Genomic DNA, 19,642 nt, shown 5'->3' on the forward strand with positions numbered 1-19,642 from the left:
CCTCTTGCATATATTATGTAATTCCTTTATTAAAAAGGCTCGGCTCATTTACTTGCTAGAATGTAAACAAAGAAAAAAAATATTTCCACAGTGATGTTATAAAATATTGAAACAACATTGCCTCAAAATATTGACTTTATGACCACATGCAATAATAAAAACATGACAGATACAGTATCTTATTCCATGTGACTTTTGGAAAACTGGCATCTTGGAGATTAAGACCTCATTAGGTATAGTTCACTGGATACTTATATTTCGTAATGTTTTATGGATGTAGAAGTTTAATGCAATTAATAGCCCATGCTTTGATGATAATTGAATTCCGAGGCTTTACTGTTCATAAGTAGTTTCTAACAAATATTGTTTAGGTAATGTGAACTCTGGCTCAAAGTTGGGGCTTAGACCCACAAAGGTGATGTTGCATTCATGTTCACAGCTAGGCCGCACAAAAGTTAAGTCAGATTACTGAATTACCTAAGTTACAATGTCACGATAAGCAGAAACAAAATACTTTATAATGTTAAGGTTTACTGGGCACTTCTTGGACAATGTCTGTTCTCAGGCTTCATCATTCACTATGCCTGGTGATAGGCCTAAAACAGCAGCATCTTTGGAAAGTGACAACTGGTCTGTGTTTAAAGACTTAAGATGGAAGTGCAGTAAGGAAAGTCAGAGAAGGGATGAAAGGAAGTGCCATGAGTTATTGCATAGAGAAAAAGAGGGCAGTAAACTGAAAGATGTCATGGATTTCTTCTCTCAAGTCAAGAAGAAACATCAGCCGGGGGGGGGGGGCGGGGCGGGGCGGGGGGAAGGCAGTAAAACAGAAGCATATGGTAGTATGGGACTCTCAAGAAATTAACTTTTCATGTCCTGTATGGCAACAAAATATTACATGTGCTAATGCCTACTTAGAAAAAAAGTCTCCATGCAACTCTCATTCAGAAAGAATAGTAGACCAACTGTATCCTAAATACTAGAAGTCATGAAAATAATTTCAGTTCTTGAATCACACCAGTATACACATCAGTTCTTTTTTCAACCTAATGTGCTTCATTTTCCATATTCTTAGATTACGCCGCTCAGCCTTTAACCTAAGAAGAAAGGGTTTCATCTCAGCTTCTAGAGCAGAAGAGACATATACCTACTTACAAATTTCATTTTAGTTGTTTCTGGACAAATCACAAACCAAGTGTCTGTTCAATCTTACAAGTGAAATCTCAAATGTCCTATCCACATTAAACTACTAATTTCCTTAATGGCCTTTTTTATTTTGTTTTTTAACTGTAGACTCACCTCAAAAAAACCCTCACCATACACAAAACAACAAACTCATATTTCACTGAAGAGATGTTTGGGAAGTCCTAAATATGGACAGTAGATTTGACATTTTATATCTACAGGTACTAATCTGCTATAAACACATATAAGCATAAATCTTTCTGTACAGATACCTGAAGTATGTCATATGACACTATTGATCCAATTAATGTCCAATAATGCTCATCTGATCAAAGGTCAGGAGACATGATATTCATCAAATCATGCTTAGAACAAATAATCTCTTGCCTTAGCTGTTGTTTTGCCACTAATCACGGCTTGTTTTGGGTAAGTGAACAAAATCACTTGTCTTTCCTTTCTGAAAAAAAGCTTCTTAAGATTCTCAAAGTATTTAAATTCAACATTGAAATCTGAAAACAATTCCTTCTTCATAACTAAGAAAACAAGGATGGACTTTTTAGGGTAACTGAGCCTCACTGACACTGCAGTAAAGCAGTACTCTTTAAATGCCCACACAAATGCCTATTTGTGCTATCAGTTACAAAAACCTGCTCTGAAGAGGGAGGGCAGGCACCAGTTGCTTCACTCTATTCTACAATCACTTACAGGCAAAGAAATGTCCTATATCCAGAAGACCTGATGTCTATTTTGTTACAGCAGCTGTAGATTTAAGGCAATTTCAAAACATTAGAGTACCTCGGATGATATCAAGGAAGGCCTGTACCATTCCGGGAACTACACTCTTCAATACCTCTTGGTACTAAATGCACATACCTGTCCTGGAAAGGAGTGCAAAACCAAATGTTAAGCCCTCTTTCACTTCCATGAGAACTGTCTCAGCCAACCCTATTTTCTGAATTAGTTGCAGAGCTAGACATTATCTATTACTTCAAGTAGGAACCGTGTCCAGGTTTCCAGTGTTACAAAGCCCTCCAGCTGATTTCTGGAATCGCTGAATAACTATGTTCTCCATTAATAAAGAAATGGTGGCTGGAAAAAGCTATTCCATGTTTAACACTTGTTGTTAAAGGCAGCACAAAGCAAAGTTAGCCACAGACGTTCCGTACAAGGTATGCTACCCTCAATTTGGCTCCGGAGCCTCAACAGATGAGAAATTAATGATCAGCTGCAAATCTGTATGCATGGAAAGGAGGTATTATACGCACTTTTACAGCAGACCCACAAAACCCAGAAAAAGGCTCAAATATTTTTGACCTCTTCCACATAAGCTGAAAATGGACCATTTCAAAGCACCTTCCATGTCACCAACTTGTGTCACTACTGAACAGTGTCACGTCTAGCAAACAAAACTGGTGGTTTCATTAGTGGTTAAAACAGATCTGATTATATTTAAAGTTTAAGTTAATGTGCAAATTAAGCTCATTCAGTATGAAACATATTTCACTGTTTTTGAGTTTCTGGCCTACTAGGGAACATGCTGGCTCATCATCTTCATCTGCTGATGGAATGCTTTCTATCTTTGTTTCAGCACAGTCAGCTTTTGCATTAAAGAAGTGCCTTTTTTGTCAAGCATCTGTGGATGTATTCGATATTTAGGATATAAAAAACCCACCTCCTGCTTGCAAGAGTCAATTCCGTAACAGTACTTTTCCTGATTACTTTTTTGATTTTTCTGCCTTTTCAAAAAACATTCAAATTTTCATTCAAACTGAAATGGTCAAATAAACTATATAAATGTCAAGGGCTTTGTTATGTTCAAGACTACATTAATGCAAATAATGCCTGTGCTGAAATCATACTGCAAAAGCTGAGATGCAATGCTAAGCATAACCTTCATGTTCTGAAAAGTACAGTAACGAGAACTGAGCACTGTTTTATTCAGGTCAAACTGAAGATTTAAGAATGATTTGCAGATCTTCTATTATGTTGACAAGCTTCTCCATGTTTCCTCTACACATACTGAGTTAACATCTCAACCAGAATACACTGTCTCTGCATTTTGCTTCTCAAATCTCTGTACTGTCAGATTCAAAAGTTCTCCTAATGTGTTAATGGCACATGAACAAGTTCTCTTGATAGAAGTCTTAGCTTTTACTCCAGTCTGGGAAACAACCTACAGCCTCAAAAAAAAAAAAAAAAAAATCCAAAACCCCCCAAAAAAACGCAAACAAACAAAACCCACCACAAACCAAACTAGTCAACCCAACTTAATTCTATACAGTTTCTGCCAGCTTCTAGGGTAAGGTTTTGTGAAATAATGATTGAAAATTTTTTTCAGCCTTGCATGAAGAAAAACTTCCCTGCACTAGTTAGAAAAAATGGTCAAAAATAATAAAATTATATGAGAATCATATGGAAACAATACAAAATGATATTATTGTACAAGGCCTTTTTGAAGTACTGTTGACAGTTCTAATCACCAATGTTTAAAACTGGACGAGGAATAGGATGACCAGGAGCAGAAAGCCTGTCTTCAAGGGGAAACAAAAATGAGCTTCACAGTGTAAAACTCAGATGAAAGAGGTTACTACTACCGGACAAAGGAATAAAACAGAAAAGTATTTCAGCTAAAGAACAGGAAAGCATGAGACAAAACCGATTTAATCTTGCTAAGAATAAATTAAATAAAAAATAATAATAATGAAAAGCAGAAAGAAGTTTCAAGTAATTAAAACAGAAAGATTCAGAAATTGCTTTCTGTAAAAAAAGCTAGTAACTCCTAACTATTTTAATACTAAGTCTACCACTTTCGTAATGACATATTTATATTATGTGAACACCTGCAATATATAGAAAACTCTTGTTAACTTTTGTATTGGGTTTGCGTGGCAAGGTTTTGGTAGCAGGGGGGCTACAGGGGTGGCTTCTGTGAGAAGCTTATAGAAGCTTCCCCTATGTCCAGTAGAGCCAATGCCAGCCGGCTCCAAGACAGACCCACTGCTGGCCAAGGCTGAGCCCATCAGCAACGGTGGTAGCGCCTCTGGGATAAGATATTTAAGAAGGGAGAAAAAAAATCCAACCTGCGCAACTGCAGCCAGAGAGGGGGGGGTGAGAATATGTGAGAGGAACACCTCTGCAGACACCAAGGTCAGTGAAGAAGGAGGGGGAGGAGATGCTGAAGGTGCCGGAGCAGAGATTCCCCTGCAGCCCCTGGGGAAGACCATGGTGAGGCAGGCTGTCCCCCTGCAGCCCATGGAGGTTAATGGTGGAGCAGATATCCACCTGCAGCCTGTGGAGGACCCTACGCCAGAGCAAGTGGATGCCTGAAGGAGGCTGTGACCCCATGGGAAGCCCATGCTGGAGCAGGCTCCTTGCAGGACTTGGGGACCCACAGAGACAGGAGCCCACGCTGGAGCAGGTTTGCTGGCAGGACTTGTGACCCCATGGAGGACCCATGCTGGAGCAGTCTGTTCCTGAAGGACTGCACCCCATGGAAAGGACCCATGCTGGAGCAGTTTGTGAAGAACTGCAGCCTGTGGGAAGGACTCACGATGGAGAAGTTCATGCAGGACTGTCTCCCATGGGAGGGACCCCACGCTGGAGCAGAGGAAGAGTGTGAGGAGTCCCCGCCCTGGGGAGGAAGGAGCGGCAGAGACAACATGTGACAAACTAACCGCAACCCCCATTCCCTGTCCCCCTGTGCCGCTGGGGGGGAGGAGGTAGAGAAATCAGGAGTGAAGTTGAGCCCAGGAAGAAGGGAGGGGTGGGAGGAAGGTGTTTTAAGGTTTAGTTTTTATTTTGTCATTACCTTACTCTGATTTGATTGGTAATAAATTGAACTAAGTTCCCCAAGTTGAGTCTGTTTTGCCTTTGATGGTAATTGGTGAATGATCTCTCCCTGCCCTTACCTCGACCCACGATCCTTTTGTTATATTTTCGTCTCCTCTGTCCAGCTGAGGTGGGGGAGTGATAGAGGTGGGCACCTGGCGTCCAGGCAGGGTCAATCCACCACAACTTTAGTTGGGTTAATGGGCTCAGGGGCTGTTGAAATTTATGCTAGGATTTATTCTTGCCACTATTACTTATTCTTATTGCTGTTATGTTACTCTACCACCAGTACGGTTGTTATTAGCTCTGCCTACACCCCGGGCTACATCAGCTTATAATTTCAAAAGGTATTGAACAGATGTTCCCTTCCTCTGCAAAATGGTGACCCAAGCAATTGTATTTCCACTTACAGTATCCTATGGCACAATCCTGTATCATTTGATCACAGTGTAAACTGGTAGGAGAAAGGCAAATACCCCTACTTCACCACAGAACAACTTCAGTAAGAGCTAGCTACAGGACAGACCCATGAACTAGAGCCTAAACTGATCAGTGCAAACTCTGCAACTTGCAACATCCACCCTCATGAGGATGAGGCACCTTGAACTGCCACCATCACACAACCTGTGTTCAGCTAGCACAGCCAGCCTTCGCTGAATACTCATTACATCAGTCTGGCCAAAAAGTACACAGGTATGATAAAGTCCATGAAATGAAACAGCAAACAGTTCTGCAAATTTCAGTTAAAATTTAAGAACGGTATTGACAGTATTCTTCATACTTTTATGAACATGATGCAAAGCTACGTATGCTTTTAGGTCAAGTGGAATATTGGATGTGCACAGGCTCCTTCAAAAGAAAAAGCTTACTTAACTACAATTGTGAAAAAAACATCCCTTAGTTCAAGTATGAGGAAATTCTGGCTTGCAGATGGGATTCAGTCACTAACTCCAATTTGCGCGATGTGCAACAAACACGAAGGCAGGGTTTTTCCCCCCAACAGTACCTCTAAACTTTCTCTGCTGCCCTATACCCAGCTGTACCACTAATCTCAAATTCTTCCTCATCCTTCTGCAGCAGTTGACAAATGGCAGAGCCAGTGGAAGGAGTAGGGAAGAGACAGTCTGAACCTTACGGCAGGGACAAATACATGGAACTGTGTACCAGAGCAAGTTTTCCTGTCTATTTTTCCTTACAGAGGAGTTTTCTATTTTCTTATTTTTTATCTTCTTTTGACTCCTTCTGTGCTAAATAGCAAAGGATCTGCTAAGAACACAAACATGCACCACTGAGATGAAAGGGGGAAGAGGGGTAAGTCTCGCAGTGTATGAAGAAATTAATAATACCTCACTTCTTTTCCACAAGAGTAGGGGTTGTTTCCACTTGAGCTTCTTAAAGAAACAAACAATTGGAAAAAGAGTATGTGAAGGTTACCTAATATGGCAATAAAATTGTTAATGAGAAAGATAAACCCAATGGAATATAACCAGAGAAGCCTCAATGAAATCCTTGCCAGACCTCCCCTTGAACATGTAAGAAGTTTCTTGAAAGCGTATCTTTTTGTAAAAGTGAGAAGCATTATTATACCATTTCTAGAACACTTATTTGTCATACTAATTTAGTTTATATTAGTGTTTGCCTTATTGATTTACTTTTGCAAGGCCTCCTATTTCTTATTCAGGAACTGACAGTTTTTCCACAAAACGTGAATGACCTTCTTGGTTCAATCAGCAATATCCAGCTGGCTGATCTGCTTGATGTAACGGTGAACTAGCACAGCCAGGGCAGACGCAGGACCTCAGGTCCCTCCATAACAGAGAACACATCATTTTTTGGGGAGCCATGGCACTTAATTTTACTGGTCATGGACAAATACATTTAAAGTGGTTGTTCCATCAGGGTAAAAACTAATTAATTCCCAAAGAAAGGAAAGTATTACGAGAGTCTTCCCTTAGCACTTAGTATAAAGTAGATGTTCAGTATCCTTCCAGGAACAGCTATGAAGCATTTCCTCCCATCTCCTTCCCGCCTCTCACTAGAGAGAAGAGGAGTGGTGGGGACCGTGTGGAAGACAGGATGTTCTCAAACATGCAGTTTTCAGATGTGCTGAAGTTTCTTGTCCCTTCTATCAAGATGGATCTGTAAAGCTTCACCCTACCGTTACTGCAAAATGATCTCCATTTCTTAGATCAGTGTTTCAGCTTTCATCTCAAGTCAATCAAGCACAGGGCATTTTGCCACAGTCTGGACAGAAATCCTGTATATCTATCACTTCCTTGAGGTACTTAAGTTTGGCTTCTGTTAGCATTAATGAAGCAGAAGTTCCCATACTCCCAAAGGTTTTTCTAGATAAATAGATAGCAAAGCAATTTAAACTTGCCTTTCTCCTACTACTTGAACATTGCAGAAAGAAAATACTATCTAATGCAGTACACAGCTTTGAAACAAGTTTTTAAGCATTTATTTCATAAATATGCTAAAACATTAAGCTGCATGCTTTACAGGGGCCTCAGATAAAAGACTTTAACCTATACCATTTAACATTTGTATCTTCACATGAACAATTTCACATTTTAACTGCTGTGAATCAGGATTATCACTGTAATGGTGCTTTACACTAAAAAAAAATAAGCATAGATTGCACTGAGATTTTAATATGATTTAGCTCTAATTTCCTAATTTTTATTCCAAGCCATTAAAAAATGCCAAGAAAAAATCTTGTTCCCCATGCCAGTATATCTGTTTCACATTCTGCCAATGCCTGCACACATCAGAAAGACCCCAAATTCATCCTAGCACATCTGACCTCAATCTCTCTCTGTGCCTTGCTGTATTTTGAGTTAGCTGATTATACACAGGAAGTTATTTGTTTCAGGGTGACCAGGGGAGTCCTGCATGCTACATATTTTCCTCTCAGCTTGCCACAACATAAGCCGTAAGCAGCTTGATTATCTGACTTCTTATATTCACTATAGTAATAGTACGATCCTAGTAAAAGTGAATCAGGGATAAAAATAGTCTCAAAAATAATTTCCTGGGATTTCCTGGGTTTGGTTAGTATTAAGAAAGAGCTCATAATAGCAAGAAAATTAATACTGTGGGGGATCACCAGATGGATGTTTTATTTTTCCGGTAACTAAATATAAACATGTCACAAGCTTTGCCATGAAAACCATAAAAACAGACCAAGCTTAGCTAAAACTCTTAAAAACAAACAAAAAAAAGATACTTTAGTTACTTTCCAGGGGGTTAACTTCTTCATGTTTACTAAATTAGTAGACAATGTCATGAAGGATTATGACAGATACATCATGTACTTCACTTTGCAAAAATTTTCTAAAACAAATATCTATTAGTCACACTGAGCCGTCTTATTGATTTTACAGTTTATAATCTGCTAGAGTTCCTCCTCAAATTATAGTATAGAAGGAACAGATTACTGCACAGCTTGATGAGGGTTCTTGCTTACAATGTGAAAGAGTTCTATTTGATTCTACAGCAAATCTCTGCCTTTCTTGGAAAACGAGTAATTCATGAACTGAAGAATGAAAAGTGGCTTTTTTTCAGTTCCAAACACATAGCACACATCCACAGCACCTATATGATTTTATCCAAGTTTGTTATTTTTTTTATCCAGTTTTCAGTTAATTATTGAAATCAGTATCTTTTATTCACAATAAAGAAATGTCTACTCCACTTCCCCATGAAGACACACAATGGGAGAACAATTTCATTAACCAGTTAACTTCCTTACCTACAGGAGTGAGTAACAGTACAGAAATACGGGAAATTCAGTTGAAAGAACAGCTTCCTTTATCAGCACTCCATCACGTGGAGCAGATTATTCTATTTATCTCCGAGTTCTCATACCCCCAATTAATGAATAGACTTTTAAAAGTGTACAGTCTAATGCTTATGAAGATGACTGAGGGCCAACATTTCTGAAATATCAGCCAGTCTCGGTGACAGAAATAAATCATGTTTCCATGGATGATTTAATTTTCAGTTCAAAAGCAAAATGCATTTTTCCCCTCATTGTGAACCATGGAGTCTTCCTCCATCCTTAAAAACAACAGGTTTTGGATTCCTTCTCCGTTCCAGGTCTATGCAGACAGTATGGTACAAAAACGATTTTATAATCTTACTTAACTAAAAGTTAAAAGCTTTTGATTCATTTTTACTACAATTCAAATTGGCAAATGAATCTGCAGAATGATGACAGCATTTTAAATCATCTTGATCCAGAACAGACAGAAAGAAGCAAAAATTGCAATATTGACAATATTCTAGAAAGACAGACTTTAAGCATATACTTTCTGACAACACAGGAAAAGCACAAATTCAGATATTACACTGGGAAAAAATTAGCCTGAGACCACAGAGATACCTGAATTTTATTTGGTCCAGAAATGATGAAATACTTTTACTTTACTATTGTGGTGTTTAGTCTTAATTACAATAAAAATGCCAAAGTCAAAAGTTGCTCTTCAAGAGGAGATTTGGGCACACTTACATTTCTCTTATAGCGTAGCTGTCAGAATTTTTTGTCAGTGGGTATTTCTAAATGTGGAACTGTGTGGCTAATATAAATAGCCGTATGTTAGATTTCCAGTTAAATTTGAGCTGTTCCAAAACAGCACTAGTTTTGTTAAAATTAAATTAAGAGACACATATCAGAAAAATAAATCGATTGCTTCAATACATATTTAGCAAACAAGCCTATTTTAAAGTTGCAAGCACATAGGGTGATGCTCTCTTTCAGCAGCTCTAACTAAAAATTCTATTGTTTCACTACATCGTGTTTAAACGAGCTCAGCAGTACATGTAATTAGAGGTACTAATTAATGCAGAGAGCACTAGAATGGTGTCCACATTCCAGGCTATATTTTGCCTTTTCTCTGAATTTGATCAATATTATCCTACAGGGTAGTAGCTCTAAAAATAACAAGATCATAAGTTTCAGATGGAAACTGAACTGCAGAACAGACAGGCAAGTAAAATAAGTGAAATAGGAGGTGAAGTCACAAGTAAAAATTATGCTATTGCCCTCAGAGAGCTGCAAAACAGATTTTTTTTTTTAAAGCTTTTTACCTCAGAAGCAGTCTATGAATTCTTAGTCCATATAATTGTGTTGGCTAGTTAACACGTTTTTAACTGGCCACAAAAAAACCCATAATATACTAACAAGAAATTCACATACAGACCCTCAAGTTTCCTTGACAAAATACACTCCAGGAGGCATGAAAATCTGTCTTGGAATTCTCACAGCAAACAGATTTTCATAGATCTAGTGAACCATCTGGCATTTATAGATTACTGAAAGAAACATTGAGATCATCTCTGAAATTATAGAGAATTGGGCCAGACTCAATTCCTGGAGAACTGTAACCATGAAAAGCAGCATCTCTGAGAGGGATTCAGTTAACACAAACCGAGTTTACCACACCTCATGGTACCATCTGATCAGAAAGGGTTGATATTGCTGAAACTGTTTTAACACATAGAGTAGCAATATGTAAGAAGCTTAAAATAAATAAATGAATAAATAAATAATAAAAAAGATAAGGACTGGAGTTTAGTCCAAATTCATTATGGCTTTTAGGAGTCCAAATCTTGTTGATCTCAGTGAGCTTGCATCTTAGAATTTGCTATTTGTAGCACTATTTAAAATCTGAGAGGAAAAAGAAAATTACTTATGACAGAGCTCATCAATCTGTTTAGCAATCAAAAGAAAGATCAAGGAAGATCAAAAGGTGATTTGATTACAGCACAAGTGTCTCAAAGGGAACAAGAGGGGAACAAAAAAAACCCCTCTACGTAGGAAAGGGCTCTTTAATATAGTGAAGAAAGCCACAACAAACATCATCGTCTAAAAGCTACAGACGAATTTCTATGGGAAGGCATAAATTTTTAATAATGAGGTTGATAATCATTGAAGGAAGGAGGGTTTTTTTTAGCTTCTCAAAAATGATGATAAATTTCTCATCTGCCTCCATGTCTTCATCAGTAAGCTTGATATAGCACTTCTTTCAGTATGTAAGAATACAAATATATGCCTAATGGGGAAGTAACAATCTGTTTATATTTTCATATTATTTTAAAATAAGTGAAAAAACTAGTTACAATTCGTATTTTGATTTTTTCAAAAAAATCAAACTGTAATCAAGTTTAGGTGTGACGATTTTATGCACAATAGTCTTAAGGGTTCAATGTCTGCAGATAGATAATTTATTCAGTTCAAAAACCAAAAGAAGAGGGCATACATTTTCCCCAAGATAAAATTAAATTTAGAAGTGGAAGGTAAGAAAGCCAGTGTTTCTAAAAGAAATATAAAAAAACCCTTGAACACTTAGGCTTTACAGGCACAAGTGCTTATGAGTTTCCTAAGCAAATCATATGGCTGCTTAAAAGATGCAAAGAGCATCATTGCTTTCTCCCAATTATGACAAAATACACTATTATAAAAATAAGTGCTTTTGTGTTTACAGTGAGCATTTTGTCTTACAGTATTGTAGCCATAGACCCACCCTCTTGTTCATGAACGTTCCTGAAAGCGAACATATTACTGAGCAGAGGCAGAATGAAACACTGAGCCAGTATATGTTTTCAAGACCAGAGAACTCAAGCCCATGACGATTTTTGATAACTGTGAATGCACAGTGAAAGAACAGTGTTTGGAAGGAAACAGTTTTTTTGCATTTTCAATCCCATTCCTGCCTTAAGTCTGTTTCCTGATTGTTCCAGCATCTTGGCAATTTTAAGTGATTCTTCTCTAAATATGTGAACCAGCCCTTTTCTGATTAGCTGAGCTGAAGTGAAAAAAAAAAAAAAATTCTGACTTCTGATTCTGAACTAATTGCCTGTTAATGATTCACTTCTCACCAACGTTCACTTTATCCCAGCTCCTGCTTTTACTAGCAGATAGCTACTCCTGCTGCTACCAGTTCAGTTGGGAAACCACATCACTGCAACGTTTTCAGAATTGTATAGTATTCAGCAATCTGTTAGAAGGATAGACAGGTAAGTCAAGTAAGCATTTATCTACAGTTTTGGTTACTTGCTGCTCCATGGCAGAAACCCAAGTAGAAATAACTAGAAAACACAACACCAATGAAAAACTAGTATCTAGGATTATATATTCTAGTGTGACAAACTATCAACCTAATGTATGTAAAAAAATCTGTCCTAATAAAATAAACTTCTCCTGAGCCTACAATGCCCAAGGAGTACACTAAAGAACCACAGGTCATTTATATTACAGATGTTGTACACAACTCTGCAGAAACCTTCTATCCAGATAAAGTAAAGCTAAATCATGGCAATAAAGCTTGGAAGGGCCAGTTCGCCCTTTTATTAGATTGTATGACATAGAACGGACAAGTAGAAAAATGAAGCTGCAAATCTCTAATTCTAGTAAGGCACGAACTTTCATACTCATAAGCAAATCTAAGTTCTTTATCTGAACAGTCTCCAGAAAAATCTCTACTATTGTACTATCATACTTCACTGAATCACAATAACTATATCATCTATGAGTTTAGGTTTTTTTTCCAGAATTGTAAAAGGTCTCTGCAAATTATTATTTTTTTAAAATAGCATTTGTGGTATTTCCAGGTTTCTGGAAACATTTTAAAGAATTACTGAACCTCATTTTACAACTAAATGTATTACCCGAAGTATCATTCAGTTACATGAAAACTATCTACATGCATCTGAGTTAAAGAATCACATTATCAGTTTAGAAAAACGTTTTTCATTTAACATTTTTCTTGCATTTGAAACAGGTTATATTACATTGCCTATCTAGATAATTCAGGTCCACATAAAATAAAAATGTTTCATCCACAAGTCCAGCTCTTCTTCCATCTCATGAGAAGAATTAATGTTTCAACCTTTCTACTACTTTTTTAACTGTTGCAAAACCAAAACCTCATAACACAATGCCAACCTCCTCCCTCCCCGCCCCAAAGCAAGTCCTTACTACTGGCAACCCAGACAAGCTTGTTGCTCAATATCGAAACTTACACTTGCACCAGTCATTTATAAGTTTATATCTAAAGATTAGTGTCATGAACTCTTCTATTAGTTATCTAACAATTTTAAAATCTAACAATTTTTTTTAAAAAACTAGAAAGATGCAAAAAATGTTGTACGTTATTTTTTCAGATCACTGTAGAATATCCGTTGCAGCAACTAATCCTGCAATAAAGATTAGCTAGTACGAGCTATAGCTGCTAGGCAGCTCTGTTGAAATCATCCAGACTATAAACAGGCAGGAAGATATTACTGACAGGAGGCCTGGCCTTAAGGCTCCTTCCATTCCATCACCCAGCATTAATACGCCCTTTGTAACTGATGTGAAAGGGGCTGCAACTCTTGCAGCCTCCCATCAACATGCATGTATGCTATGGTATTGAAGACACTTAAGGGAACTGACTTCAAGTTTGATTTTTCCCTGTGATAAAAACAATTCTTTAGCCTTTAGAAATACATAGTACTTCTGTGGATTCAGAGAGCATTTAAACTGTTACCTATGGAAATAAAACCTGCAATAGAAGGCAAAATATACCACGCCAAGCTTGTAATGTAAACAAAAATTTACCATGAGACAATGTTTCTTGCAGGAAGTGTCATTTACAGAAGATCCTACTGCCTCTTGCACTCTTCAAAGATAAGATTGTGTATTTCTAGAAATCGTTAGGAATCCTCCATAGTAGACTGAGTCTACATCTTGATTTCAAAGAATCTTGAAAGCCATAAACAGATGGCCCTGGAAGATTTCTACCTTGTCACTTGCACCTGAATGGAAGAACACTCCCTTTAATATAGCAAACATGTGCAAGTTTTTCCTACTGCTTTAGAAACCTCTTCTCAGTTGGTCAGGTTTTTTTTTAAGACTGGGAAAGTTTAGTTTTAATGGCCAGAAGACCAATTTTTCTTTCTTTTTGGATGACAGCTGCTGAGTACAAATCACTAGAGTCATCATTCTTTTCCTGGTACAAGTCCTACAGCACAATAGCAAATTTTGATTCTCAGGAAGTCTTTGATCTGCAGAAGTCACATGAACAGCTCCGCTTAAGATCCTCCTGTGTTGGTGCCCTCAACACACCCACCCACCAACAGCATATATGGAGAGAAGATATGAAGGAGAATGCAAAGACAATGACACACATAATTTATCTTAATTTTTAGTGAAAATAATTACATGAACCAAGAAATGAAAAATACAATCATGATTTTGGCCTTCAGACAACAGAGTTAAATACCGTGTGAAATCAAATTACTCTGCCTGAAATAGACTTTTCACTGTGATCTATTATCAAGCTTGATTTCAGCTCAATTTTCAAAAGTAAAAGAGAGATCTTTTGTTTCATTTTATTTTCAAGTGGTGTACGCAATATGTGAAAATGTGTGTACATATTCACACATATATACATATATATATATGTAGTATAGAAAGTCTTGGTCTTGCTTTTGATCCTAGCAGAGACCACTACAACATTTATCAAATGGACAATATATTTCATGGGAGAAATAATTTATATCACTGACTTTGAAACAGCTAACAGTCTTTCATCTGTGAAAGATGAGACTCCTGGTGGGAGAGCACACTACAGCAGCCAAATGAACATAACCACTTTGATAATAAAATTTTTCCTAACAGATTGCAAGTTTCCAGATGATGGGCCTCACAGTTCAAGAGTTACATTGCAAATACTACAGAGTAAGATTCTCCTGTTAGAGCTGAAACTGCTTTAAGCTTAAGAGAACCAGAACAGAACAACAAACAAGTAGAATCTTTTTAGTATAATGCAGAGTTATCTCAACTCAATACAAAAACCTCAAGGAGTATAATTGCAATGGAAATATGTGTTTATGGTAGCATAATCAGATATGACCTGTGGAAGCACTTTTTAATTAAAACAGGAGTTATAGTATCTTGCATAAGGACTTGGACACAAGCTTGTTATATCAGCTTTCTTTTTCACTTCTATTAGGTGGTAATATAAAACAGTTTTACTACTTTCAGTGCATTTTTCAAGCTCTGTGAATAAAGCAAAAGAACTTTTGCTGTTCAGAAAAAGAACATTGTTGTTGAAATGTAAAGCCAGGGAATAAGATTCAGATTTATGAAATCTTTTCAGGAGAGCATACAAGACCTGAATCTCATTTTAACACATGGACAATAAAGAAAAATAAGTATGGCCATACGTTGTTAGATGTCTTCCAAAGTACTTTTAGGACTTCTAGAAGTCCACACTGCCTTAATAAAATATGTGTAAGCTTAGTACTTACCCACAGAGGCATAATCATTTGGAAGTTCAGGATAAAGTTTGTTTGTATTCTTTTTAGCTGAAAGAGAAAATTAAGTAACAAGTTATATGATATACTAACATATAGTTATATTTCATATACTGCTTTTCTATACATGTTCAGTAGTTATAAAATGATTGCAGCTCTCCAAGGAGCAGCACAGAAGAAAGAAATAAGGACTCTGCCTTATATCTTTGTCCAGAGAAATAAACCAAGTTAACAACAGGAGCTGCACAGCAAAGCCTCACTTTCAATGAGAGCACTTTGGCAGACAAACTGCTATGGAGCCAAAACTGCCTCCTCTGCTCTACTGTAAGACCTCTACCTATTAAAAGATAATGACAACCTAAAAGAGAAATTTTAGTTTTCTAGAAACCAGAAGTTTCTAGAAGTAGGACTTGCAGTTTCTAGTAGGACTGCTCTTTTTACTAAGAAGTTTCATTGTACCATGGGGCTTCTACATATCCAATAAACTTGAATGCTTCCTTTGAACTACCACATGCTTCTGTAACTATACAAACACTAATTCTACAGCAAATCTGTCAGAGAGAAAAGATTTGTTAATATAAAACAAACAAACAAAACCTGTATGCTTTATTACTCATGGCACTATCCCAACATGCTTTCAGTGTTTGCCCAAGGAAGAGTTAGTACAAAATATTTTCACAGAGACAGCTACTACTATAATAATTGCATAACATTCATTAGCTTTAATGCTCTAATTTTACATAGAGAATAAATTAATCATTACTAAAGTGTTTTCTAACCTGGTGGTGCTGGCCTAACAGCGGGTTTAGGTGGCTCTGGTCTCAATGATGGTCTAGCAGGTGGGTCATTTACCTAAAGTGCACACATTTAAAAAGAAAAAATTGCATCACACCTGGAAGTGGATTGTAACTTCAGAGCCTAGAGGTCTGTCAAGTTAGACTGAAAAAAACATCATTCTTTCTCCACTGAAATTGTATGAACTCAAGAAGCACACTAAAGAACTAGTGACATACACATGACTGTAAAGTAATTCAACATGGGTTTAACAAAGATGGAAGTAAATGATTGTCTATCAGTAACATCAACAAGAAAACATCTTCTACAGTTCTCGGTATGGTATCGTATTGTATTGTAAATGAGATTGTTTGAATGGAAGACAGAAAAAGTAGAAAAATGAAGAGTATCCACATCAAACCTGGTATGTTCTTTATTTACAGATTAACTTGATTAGGAATAGTTGAACAAACTTTTCTAATCATCACCTCAGATTTGATTATGCACTACTATAAGAACAACGATATATTTTGTTATTCCAGAGGACACAAATCAAAACCAGCAACATTCTTGTCCAGAAGAGCCTACCAGGGCAATACCTGAACAAATGTGTGACTCACATGCAGTATCTGCAACGTGTTATGCCTTTAAGCATCCAATAGAGAACTTAAGAATGCCACATGAACATCAACATTACAACTGACTAGAAACAGTTCAGGAACAGAAAAAGCCTACGTGAAAAAGAGGTGCACAAACCCTTCTTTGTTCCCTTACAGATTTTCCTGGGTTATTTTTTTGCTCTTCATTTTCATATACTTCAGTGAAGGATGCTAGAGTTTCATAAAGATCTTCTGCTTGAGCAGGAAAAGGCACATCACCAAGCAAGATGGCACTAGCCCGAATATCCTGCCCATAAAACCTGATACAAAAGAAAAGATGCCAGGTATTTATCACCATTACGTTTCAATGTCTAGATTAATCCATCTTGTGCAAGTGTTCCTCCCCTCTCCCCAGCCCTGCATTTCTCTTACTGCTCATCTACTGAGAAATGACAGAACTAGTTCAATGCTGTAAATTTTGAATGATAAGTAATTCCTGCAAACTTGAATGCCTTCCTATCACCTTACTTCAAAACGTTCTTCACCAGTAATATTTTGTTCCTGGTCATGCAGAATGCATCAGCTAGACCATTTGAAAGCCAATCACACAGCAAACTGAAGAAACACACACCAGTTTTGCAAAACGTTGTAATAGATTCCTTAATGATGTAGTAAAATTCCTTAGTGGAAGCACTGGAACCTTAATTTTATGAACGGAGCTAGATGAAAGTTACCAACATGCTGTCATTAAAAGCAGTATTAGTCGTTGCTGATATTAGCAGAATCAAAGTTTTCATAAACACAGAACACGCAAGTGCAAGACACTCAGTGGTTCCTTGGATTTTAAGCTTAATAGGCTGCACAAAGAAAGCAGCATTTCATAAGCTGGATATTTTCCCAAATTCAGTGATGCTCTAAACCAGATTTTTTTGGTTTCAAGGGGCCTAAAATAATATTTCTCATTATGCAGTAAATATCTCAATAGCTATCTTCTACAATATTGTACAGGGTTTACATGGCAAGGTTTTGGTAGGGGGTGGTGCTGCAGGGGTGACTTCTGTGAGAAGATTCCAGAAGCTGCCCCATGATGGACAGAACCAGTTCTAGCCGGCTCCAAGATGGACTCACTGCTGGCCAAAGCTGAGCCCGTATTTAGGAAAGGGTAAAAAAAAGCTGCGCAACAGCAACAGGGAGAGAGGAGTGAGAATATGTGAAACAACTTTGCAGACACCAAAGTCTCACCAAAGAGTGAAGAAGGAGGAGGACGTGGTGCTCCAGGTGCTGGAGCAGAGATTCCTCTGCAGCCTGTGGGTGAAGACCATGGTGAGGCAGGCTGTCCCCCTGCAGCCCATGGAGGTTAACGGTGGAGCAGATATCCACCTGCAGCCTGTGGAGGACCCCATGCTAGAGCAGGTAGATGCGCCCAAAGGAGGCTGTAACCCCATGGGAAGCCCACGCTCAAACAGGCTCCTGGCAGGACCTGGGGACCCACAGAGAGAGGAGCCCACGCTGGAGCAGGTTTGCTGACAGGACTTGTGAGCCCGTGGCGGACCCACGCTGTAGCAGTCTGTTCCTGAAGGACTGCACCCCGTGGAAAGGACACATGCTGGAGCAGTTCTTAAAGAACTGCAGCCCGTGGGAAGGACTCATGTTGGAGAAGTTCGTGGAGGACTGTCTCCCATGGGAGGGACCCCACAGTGGAGCAAGGGAACAGCGTGAGAAGGAAGGAGTGGCAGAGACAAAGTTTTATGAACTGACCACAGTCCCCATTGCCCATCCCCCTGTGCCACTCAGATGGAGGAGGTAGAGAAGTTGGGAGTGAAGTTGAACGTGGAAAGATGGGAAGGGTGGGGGAAAGGTGTTTTTTAGATTTGTTCTTATTTCTCAGTATCCTACTCTCTTATTAACTGGCAATAAATTAAATTCATTTCCCCAAGTCGAGTCTGTTTTGCCCCTGACAGTAATTGGTAAGCAATCTCCCTGTCCTTATCTTGACCCATGAGCTTTTCATATTTTTTCTCTCCCCGTCCTGTTGAGGAGGCGGAGTGATAGAGCGGCTTGGTGAGCATCTGGCAGCTAGCCAAGGTCAACCCACCACAGATATATAAACTCTAAACATTCAGCATCTTCTCAATACCCACTGCATGATGTCTAAATTGAAGACACCCTTGCTCCTCAAGAAACTCTAAACTCAGCACAGTATGTTCTCACAACAAATTCTTTTTCCAAATTGAATGTGTCCTAGTTCATTTTGCCACTATGCCTTCACTGAATCATCTAGATTTGAAGAGAACTTACTTGCGATTTGTTTCTTTCCTTTCAATTAAACAGGTTCCTTCCAGAGATACACCTGCAAACAGTCCTCGAGATTTGCAGTACGTATAGACAGCAGCAGAGCTTCTCAGGGCAACATCCCCTTCTAAATTTCTAGAAAGAAAAAAGTTTTGGTTGATATTCTTCAATACGGCTTTGCAATGTGAACAGCAATTGTCTTTTTATTTTAATCCTACCAAAACCCAGCAAGAGTTTTAATTCTCTCTGTTCATACAAACTCTGTTGAATATGAGCTGGGTCAGACCCGAAATCCATTTTCAGTTCTTATTTCAGACAGGACCCAATACAAAGTAATTAATTTGTTTAATGAGGTTTCCTCTGAAGCACAGAACAATGTTCCCTTATCTGAATGCTCCATGTTAGACCTTGTCTTGCATTCACCAGTCTGAAAATGATTAACCCATGTTTTGATCATGTTTTAAAACAATCTGATTATGTTTGTGGTGACTCAGAACTCTATCCAAATCTTCATTGATTTTATGGGGCCCAAAACAGCACAAAATATTTCAAATAAGTACTTATCAGACCTCAATAGAACTGGAAGATTACAATGTTTGTCCTACACAAGATCACAGAATATTTTAGGTTTGAAGGTACCTGAGGTAGTCAGCCAGTCCAACCTC

At 38.1% G+C, this 19,642-nt stretch overlaps 1 protein-coding gene across 1 annotated transcript in view; it reads right to left on the bottom strand.

The window, feature by feature from the left end:
* SH3YL1 (SH3 and SYLF domain containing 1) overlaps nucleotides 1-19,642 on the bottom strand; it is a 51,824-nt gene that overhangs the window by 12,273 nt on the left and 19,909 nt on the right. Inside the window, exons 7-10 of the mRNA XM_087776395.1 lie at nucleotides 18,984-19,112; nucleotides 16,843-17,005; nucleotides 16,092-16,164; nucleotides 15,307-15,363 (exon numbers count right to left, since the gene is read on the bottom strand). Coding sequence (XP_087632521.1) covers nucleotides 15,307-15,363; nucleotides 16,092-16,164; nucleotides 16,843-17,005; nucleotides 18,984-19,112 — 422 coding nt within the window. The remainder of the gene's footprint in view (nucleotides 1-15,306; nucleotides 15,364-16,091; nucleotides 16,165-16,842; nucleotides 17,006-18,983; nucleotides 19,113-19,642) is intronic.

The sequence above is a fragment of the Nipponia nippon genome, unplaced genomic scaffold (assembly GCF_047370975.1).
Source record: "Nipponia nippon isolate SJK-2023a ecotype South Korea unplaced genomic scaffold, ASM4737097v1 scaffold_4, whole genome shotgun sequence".
NCBI classification, from domain to species: domain Eukaryota; kingdom Metazoa; phylum Chordata; class Aves; order Pelecaniformes; family Threskiornithidae; genus Nipponia; species Nipponia nippon.